The sequence below is a fragment of the Bubalus bubalis genome, chromosome 3 (genome assembly GCF_019923935.1).
Source record: "Bubalus bubalis isolate 160015118507 breed Murrah chromosome 3, NDDB_SH_1, whole genome shotgun sequence".
Lineage (NCBI taxonomy): Eukaryota > Metazoa > Chordata > Mammalia > Artiodactyla > Bovidae > Bubalus > Bubalus bubalis.
The window spans coordinates 102,280,667-102,289,974 of NC_059159.1; the positions used below are offsets into that span (position 1 = coordinate 102,280,667).

Below are 9,308 nucleotides of genomic sequence, written 5' to 3' on the forward strand. Positions count from 1 at the left end.
CATTCATAAGCAAAAAAATGAACACTGACCTAAGTTTTAAACTTCATACAAAAATTAACTTAAATATAAAATGTAAAACTATAAAACTTACAGGAAAAAAAAAGAAGAAAATATTCAGGTCTAGGGCTAGGCAAACAGTTCTTAAACTTTTCACCAAAGGTACACGCAGTAAAAGAAAAATTTGATAAATTCTATTTCATTAAAACTTTCCCTCTGCAAAAGACCATGTTACAGTATAAAAAGGCAAGCTGTAGAGTGAGATAAAATACTAGGAACTAGGAAACCACATATTTGACAAAGGACTAGAATATGTAAAGATCTCTCAAACTTAACAGAAAAAAAAAATCCTAGTAGAAAATGGCAAAAGACATGAAATGTTGTTCAATATCATTAGCCATTCAGTTCAGTTCAGTCGCTCAGTCGTGTCCGACTCTTTGCAACTCTATGAATTGCAGCACACCAGGCCTCCCTGTCCATCACCAACTCCCGGAGTTCACCCAAACTCATGTGCATCGAGTCGGTGCATCGAGTGCATCGAGTCGGTGATGCCATCCAGCCATCTCATCCTCTGTTGTCCCCTTCTCCTCCTGCCCCCAACCCCTCCCAGCATCAGGGTCATTAGTCATTAGGAATGTGCAAATTAAACTACAAGACAGCACTACACATTAATCAGAATGGCTCCAGTTAAAAATAATGACACCAAATGCTGGCAAGAATGTAAAGAAACTAAATCATTCCTTCAATACTGGTAGGAATACGAAATCTACACTTATCATTAGTATAGTGGCCAGGCATCCCCCGATTCCAGTTACTTATCAACAACTTTGAGTCCCAGACCATACTGAAATAAAGTATAGGTACATCCTGTGGTATAATAAGAAATATAGTTAGTCTTTGTTCCCAGCACAGACCTCCTAAAAAAAAAACAAAACAAAAAAAACAACCTTGGATGTTTCAGAATGACAGGGGTCTACTTTAAAAGCTATTCATACAGAGTCCCTTTTGAGCACACCTGAGTTTATGCTGCTGTGGTGACTTAGGGTAGAGCCCCAAGACAGCCTCAGGATGGGGCTGGTCACCTGAAAAACCAAAAGATTAGACGGTTAGAACTTTCAATCCTACTGACTTCTACGGGGGGTTGTGTGATGTTGAGGTGGGCCTGGAGATCAAACCCTGCTAAAAATTCTTGAACAAGGAGAGAACTTCACGTTAGTTTAAAACAAAACAAAAAAATCCACATTCTGGGAGAATAACAAACCCCCACTGTTCCACAGGGATGGAAGCTCCTACTTCAGGACTCTTCTGGACCTACCCTATGTATCTCTTCATCTGACTACTCATCTTTATCTTTTATATCCTTTATTATAAACTGGTAAATGCAAATAAATATTTCCCTGAGCTTCATGAGACATAATTTTAGCAAATTATTAGACCTCAGGAGGGAGTTTGGGAACCCCCGAATTATAACTGGTTGCTACCAAGTATAAATGGTCTGGGCTTGTGACTGAGATTTGAGATTAAGTCCTTAACCTGTGGGATTTGATGCTATCACCACCGAGGTAGTTCACAATTGAGTTAAATTTGTAGCACACCCAGTGAATGTCCCGGAGAAGGCAATGGCAACCCACTCCAATACTCTTGCCTGGAAAATCCCATGGACGGAGGAGCCTGGTAGGCTGCAGTCCATGGGGTCACACAGAGTCAGACACGACTGAAGCAACTTAGCACCGGCAGCAGTGAATGTCCACTGGGAACTGGACAACTACCTGGTATGGAAAGGAAACCCCACACATCTGGTGTCAGAAGTATTGAGAGCAGAGAAGAAAAATAATTTGCCCTTACAATCCTTTTACAAAATCCAATTCATGAACACCCAGATTTATCCCCAAAACAATGTATCAGTTTGCCAAAAGACATTTTACCTTTAAGGACCTCCATGTGGCATGTTTCCTCGGCACATTTTAAAGGATTCTTTTTATTAAAATTTCACTTACCCCTCCTTTTTCAGAAACTCATCTGGTTAAGCCACGTGCAGCACTCCCCGAGGACCAAATAACTCCTCTCTCCAGTTTCACAGCAAACATGTGACCTACTCAGGGACATGGGTAGCAGCAATCCCATGTCCTAAGTGCTAAATCAGGACTCTTACCCAAGTCCATCATTTCTGTATTCCCACTTTTAAAAAATCATCATTCTTGTGAATTCTTTCCATATGGACCTCACCTTTACCCAGAAAAAGTTAATTCAACTGAACCCTGCAGCATACAGCCCTCATGAAATCCAGAAACCGAAGCACTTTGGACAGCTGCTTTATAATCTGAGGAACACTCAAGTCCACCAAGCAGTTGGTTGGGAGAATAGGTCTTGCCGACTGGAGCTGGCTGCCATCTGCTTCTGGCTCTGTTATTGACTGGATATTTAACTTCACCAGCTATCTTACTTAACCATGTTTTGCCTTTTTACCTTTAGTAAAACAGCAACAGAAGAATATTTATTTCCTCCTCACTGATGGAAAGACTCTAATGAGGCAATATAATCGTTCATGTTCCTCAAAAGTGAAGTAAATATTACACATTGTAGCTGCATAATCAATAAAAACTATTCCAGGATCTTCTTTCTTTGGGATTCAAATTCTTCTCATCGTTTACAATTCCTCGTTCAGAGGAGACAAAAATATTCTATTTAAGAGATTAACAAATCCAGCTGAAACCACAATTTCAGCTGTGTCTCATCCCCTTCTGAATCTGTTTGCAGTTTTCTTGGTACCTCATGCTGCTATTCCCAGTCATTACAGATATGAAGAAAAGAAAAAGCTTAACAATTATATTCAGTTGTTGCTGTTGTTTAGTCACTAAGTGTGTCTGATTCTTCTGGGACCCCACAAACTGTAGCCTGCCAAGCTTCTCTGTCCATGGAATTTCCCAGGCAAGAACACTAGAGTGGGTTGCCATTCCTTTCTTCAGCTCTTCCTTACCCAGGGATTGAACCCACATCTCCTGCATTGGCAGGTGGACTGTTTACCACTGAGCCACCTGGGACACCCAGTTAAGTCTGGTAGAGCAGGGTTTTCCAACAGCAGCACTGGTATTTTGCACAGAATAGTTCTTTGTGTGGGGAGGTGTCCAGTGCACTGTAGGATGTTTAGGAGCATCCCCGGGCTCTACCCACTAGGTGCCAGGAGCAGCCTCTCAGTTGTGACAACCAAAAATGTCTCCAAACACTGCCAAATATCCCTGGGGAGCAAAACTGCTCCTGCCTAAGAACCACTACATTATACATATAACACACAAATATTTGGAAGCCATCACCTAAAACGAAACCTTTAGACTGAAAAGAAAACAGAGAAGGTACAATTAAATATTTGAAAATTTTCCATATAGAAGCAGGAACAGATTTTGAATGCCAGACAAGGGAACTATATCAGTGAACAGAAGTTACAAAAAATAAAACCAGCTAATATTTACTCTTCTTACACACCAGGCTCTGCTGAGCGCACTTTCAAGCACTATTTCATTTAATTCTCACATGACCCTCTGAAGTTGTAGTAATGGCCTCACTTTACAGATGAAAAAAACTGAGGCTCAGGAGCTCCAATAGCTAATAGCAAAAGCAGAACCCTATTTTAAACAGAGATCTAAATGAGCCCAAGCTCTCAACTCCCAACCTACCATGACCATGACAAATGAACAGTTTATTCATCATCTTTGTGTGCTCAGTCATGTCCGACTCTTTGCAACCCCATGTATTGTAGTCTGCCATGCTTCTCTGTTCATGTAATTTCCCACTAGAGTGGGTTGTCATTTCCTACTCCAGGGGATCATCCCAACCCAAGGAGAGAACCCACATCTCTTCCGTCTCTTACATTGGCAGGCAGATTCTTTACCACTGTGCCACCTCGGAGGATATACACCTCCACAAAATAAAGAAAATGAAGAACTTTTTGACTTAAAAGCTGTTTCTTTCAGCAACAATTCCCAAAGCCACCATCTCAGTCCTATCCGGTCAGATCAGAAGATCCAGAGAGTCTTCATCATAACCTCTAGGCACGCCGTTGCTCTAACTCTGAGGAGCCCCATTACAACTTCCTACCTCAAGTTACTCAGGATACTCACTCTCTCAGCTCTTCCTCAGAAAGCTCCTTGAGAATGGAGCAATGAGCTTCTCATGTTTACACCTCCACAAAGCTATGCTCGACCTGGGGCTCAATGAACCTTTTATGAATCACTATTCCAGAGATGCCACCTCCACTCTCCAAAGCTCACACCAGAGGAGATATTTAAGTAAGCACCTTCAGGAGATATAATTCTTGCACTTGAGCTGCAAAATTTTATTGGAGATGATGAGTTTTTTCTAACTCTCAGAATCTAAGTCAGGAAGAGTCAGAAAGGGACAGATGACAGATAAGACATTTGTTGGCTACATCTCCATTGAAGCTACTACAGACTCATATGACTATGATCACATCATGTGTTGGGGCAACATGTATTTATATGTGTGTATGTATATACACTTACATATGAATGTATGACATATATATATATATATATCTATGAATGCATGTATATACGTATATCTTAGTTCTCTCCTTAGAAATTAAGTACATGTCTACAGAATTTCTGAGGCCTTGAATCTAGCCAAGAAGGTCTAAATTAAGGGTCTCTTTTTACCCCCTAGTATATTAATAAGGTAAGGCAAATAAGGCTATACAGAGTGCTCCTCATATAATACCAGCACTTCTGCTAACCAGTAATACCGTCCCCAGGTACCAGAGTCTGGTATCTTTTCAGGAAAATGCCAAGTGCTCAAGCTCCATTCATGTGTGTGACAGTGAAAAGATGCTCACAAACAGTGCAGGAGGGAGAAAGGGAAACATCACTAAATTATATCTCATGGGCACAATATTTCCATTAGAAATCCCAGGTCTACAGGCTAATGTATGAATGTGTGCTCAGTCACTCAGTCTTGCCTGACTCTTTGTGACCCTATGGACTGTAGCCTGCCTGGCTCCTCTGTCCGTGGGATTCTCCAGGCAAGAATACTGGAGTCAGTTGCCATTTTCTCCTCCAGAGAATCTTCCCCACCCAAGGACTGAACCCACGTCTCCTGAATTGGCAGGCAGATTCTTTACCACTGAGTCACCATTCTTTACCACTGAGTACTTTAAATAGAAGCTAAAGTACTTCTATTTAAAAATGCTATCCCCAGTGTTCCTAGAACCCTGTCTTCACACCACATCCAGGTAGCTATGAGTTCTCTAGGCTAATATATGGAGAAGGCAATGGCACCCCACTCCAGTACTCTTGCCTGGAAAATCCCATGGACAGAGGAGCCTGGTAAGCTGCAGTCCATGGGGTCGCTAAGAGTCGGACACGACTGAGTGACTTCACTTTTACTTTTCACTTTCCTGCATTGGAGAAGGAAATGGCAACCCACTCCAGTGTTCTTGCCTGAAGAATCCCAGGGACGGGGGAGCCTGGTGGGCTGCCGTCTATGGGGTCGCACAGAGTCGGACACAACCGACTTGACTTAGCAACTTAGCAGCAGCAGGCTAATATAGGGGGCTAATGGGAGAGTTGATAGGGAATGCCAGAGTAGAGCCATCAAGCAATTGCTTCACCCAAGAGTCAGACTCAAAATTAAGGTTAAGAAATGTTGAGAGGAAGAGCACCTGGCAAAAACCATGCTAGCGGTCCCTCAACTTCTTCAGGACAGTGAGGGCACTAATAATCATGTACCAACAGAAGCCTTTCTCACTGTCACCAGGTTCCCCTCCGTGGTACAGGGGTTCATCTGGTTCTTTCCTTACGAACCTTCTATCTCCATCAATGACATGACATTTCCCCTTATGTGCAACCAATCACCATTCAAGAGAAGCAGAAACATCCAGAAAATGCCTTCAGAAAGATGATGAAATCGGCTGGCCACCGAGTATAGGAACCAGTGCAAAATCAAACACACCAACAGGGCCTAGAAAGCTCCCAGGACCAACCACAAACCCTCTTCTCCTTCAACATGCAGAGAGGTTTTCTTTTTTTCTTGAAGTGATTTTTCCAATTTGGAATAACCAGGCAGAAGCTTTTAAATATGAGTCTTATGCCGGGGGACCAGTTGAAATTCGGACACTGTTAACCTGACATGGGTTTAAATGGGGCCTTATTTTTCACCTATTCACCTTGTAGGGCAATAAGAGAGCTCTGAAGCCTATAGTTTAGCACTTGTCACCAACCCTTTACTAAAGTCAAGGCAATTAGGCCCATGACTGTTAAAAATTTATCTCAAAGCTTCTGTCCTGCACAAACCAATCACAGTCACGGCTGAAAATAAACACAGAATTTTAAAAAATTCTTTAATCCACACGCAAGGAGATGTGTGAGGGCGGCCGAGAAATCATGGCGACACGGACAGCCGGTGGCGACCAAGGGGACATCTGCTTCTGAGACCTGTTTTGGGACAGGGGACAATACCAACCAGTGGTACTTCGCTCTCTCCACATCTCTCTCCGTCTTTTCATCTGCCCATTCACCACATGTCGGTCCAACAAACTGTTTCTCTCTTTTGAGAGGTTAATAGCGAGAGCAAGAGAGACTCAAGATAAACGAGGGGGCGATGCCTGGGATATGTTGCAACACGTAGTGCTGGAAAACGTGTAGCTGTTTACTACCAGCGCCTGGGAGACGCGGAGCGCCGCGCGCACCAAAGCTCAGTCCTCGGGGCGCGACCCCGCCTCCCCACAACCTCAGGCGCGTTCTGGTGTGGGGGCGACGCACTGCGAGCCCCCTACGCGCCCACGGAACCTGGAGGCTCCCTGCCTCCCGGACCCCAGGGCAAGAGCGCGGTCGCCCCTCGGGCCCTGCGCCCACCTTGCGAGCTGCGCGCCCCGGAGTTACCTCGGAGGCCGGGGTTGTCATCTCTGGCCCGAATCTTTCGGATTTTGACTGGGCGCCCGCTCAGAGTGGACAGGACCAGACGCTGGCGCAAGAAGTTGCAGCCTGAGTAGCTGAGGGAGTGCGCCTGGCTCGCCATGTGCACGCCCTCCGCAAAGCTGCGGGCAGCAGGGACGAGGCGACTTCGGATGGGCGAGGGGGTCGCGGTACTGGCAGTAGCGGCGACAGCGGCAGGGGCGGCCTGGGTTCCCTCCCGCAGCCCCCGGCGCGTCCACGTGGTTTGGAACAGGAAGAGAGAGAGACGAGACACCGGGTCAGAGGGGAGTGAGGCGGAGCCGGTGACCGCCTCTCCACCTACCCGCCCTGCTGGAGGCAGTCCCCCGCACCGGGCCATGCCGCTATTGGCCGGAGGAGAATCAGGGCGGTGTCCGTGCCGCGCCGCTATAGGCCTTCACTGAGGCTGGGCGGTGCCCAGGCCGCGCTACCATTGGCCTGCGTTGGAGTTGGGCGGCGCCCGGGCCCCGGCAACAGCTCTCGGCTGGAGGAGCTTTGGGGCTGGGGGTGGATTGCGGAGAGGCCTGGGAGCGGACGCTCTGTAACACACCCTCCCTGCCAGTTTCTTCGGGTCTTTCCCCCGTAGGGGTAAGGGGAGTGAACAGCAGGTCTGGTACTTAGGCTCACCACTAACGGCAATCTCTGGTATGTGGATGGTGTAATCTCCCCCCGCTTTTTCTTAATAGAAAAGAAAACAGGATTGGCGCGCTTTACCCTGTTGGCAGACAGTGCTGAGCACGCAGCCAGTTTTATCCCCTCTGTGACCCTGCGAGGTAGTGTCATTCCTTCCCTACACTTGGGGAAGACACCAGCAACACTGCGAGACTGGCAGTAGCATCATGCCCAGGAACCGAAGTCTTCAGATACCAGGCCATTGTTTACTAGACATGAAGCTTTGTCACTTTAACCTCAGTGGCTTCCTTTACTGTCACTGTGCTTCATGCCAAGTCACGTCCTCCCGCCTCTCATGCCTCAAAACGGGTAGCTGTAATACCTTAGACACACATACAGCTTTTCCCTCTTTCCTGTCATCTTCTAATCTTGCACACCAAAATCTTGCAAAGATTGGATTATGTCACTCTGTTGAAAAATCTTCGAAGATAACACAGTTAACTATAAAATGACTGCAGACTTGGGAGTTCAATACCATAATACGGTTGGTTTGCAGCTATTCTCGGGAAATATTACAGATCGTGAGTTCCAAAACATATGAGAAAAGAGGGGCTTCTGGAAGGGGGCAGAGTTTGAGTAAGATTAAAGAAGGTGGCTAGCCTTAATGTGGGTTAAGAGTTATGAGGAACCACTGGAAGGTCTGAACTCCTATAGGCTATTAGAGGTGTTAAGTTCAGTCCCTCAGTCGAGTCTGACTCTTTGTGACTCCATGGATTACAGCACGCCAGGCTTCCCTGACCATCACCAAATTCCTGAGCTTGCTCAAACTCATGTCCATGCAGTCAGTGATGCCATCCAACCATCTCATCCTCTGTCGGCCCCTTCTCCTCCGGCCTTCAATCTTTCCCAGCATCAGAGTCTTTTCCAGTAAGTCAGTTCTTTGCATTAGGTGGCCAAAATATTGGAGTTTCAGCTTCAGCATCAGTCCTTCCGATGAATATTCAGAACTGATTTCCTCTAGGATTGACTGATTTGATCTCCTTGCTGTCCAAGAGACTTTCCAGAGTCTTCTCCAACACCAGAGTTCAAAAGCATCAATTCTTCAGTGTTCACCATTCTGTATAGTCCAACTCTCACATCCATACATGACTACTGGAAAATCATAGCTTTGACTAGATGGATCTTTGTCAGCAATGTCTCTGCTTTTTAATATGGTGTTTAGGTTCCTCATAGCTTTTATTCCAAGCAACAAGTGTCTTTTAATTTCATGGCTGCAACCACCATCTGCAGTGATTTTGGAGCCCAAGAAAATAAGCTCTCTGTTTCCACTGTTTCCCCATCTACTGCCATGAAGTAATGGGACCGGATGCCATGATCTTAGTTTTCTGAATGTTGAGTTTTAAGCCAGGTTTTTCACTCTCCTCTTTCACCTTCATCAAGAGGCTTTTTAGTTCCTCTTCACTTTCTGCCATAAGGGTGGTGTCATCTGCATATCTGAGGTTATTGATATTTCTCCCTGCAACCTTGATTCCAACTTGTGCTTCATCCAGCCCAGCACTTCGCATGATGTACTCTGCATATAACTTAAATAAGCAGGGTGACAATATACAGCCTTGACGTACTACTTTCCCTGTCTGTTGTTCCATGTCCAGTTCTAACTGTTGCTTCTTGACAGCATACAGATTTCTCAGGAGGCAGTTAAGGTGGTCTGGTATTCCCATCTCTTGAAGAGTTTTCCACAGTTGACTGTGATCTACT

At 45.4% G+C, this 9,308-nt stretch overlaps 1 protein-coding gene across 6 annotated transcripts in view; it reads right to left on the bottom strand.

Moving 5' to 3' along the window:
- Nucleotides 1-7,220, bottom strand: part of RCL1 (RNA terminal phosphate cyclase like 1) — a 60,289-nt gene extending 53,069 nt beyond the window's left edge. For 3 of the 6 annotated variants that reach the window (XM_025279095.3, XR_003107557.2, XR_006549884.1), the window contains exon 1: nt 6,861-7,220. In XM_025279095.3, the coding sequence (XP_025134880.1) occupies nt 6,861-7,023 (163 nt within the window). In that variant the 5' untranslated portion in view covers nt 7,024-7,220. The remainder of the gene's footprint in view (nt 1-6,860) is intronic. The other 3 variants (XM_006068202.3, XM_006068199.3, XM_006068200.3) reach the window with 3 other exon arrangements.
- Between the last annotated feature and the right edge of the window lie 2,088 nt (nt 7,221-9,308).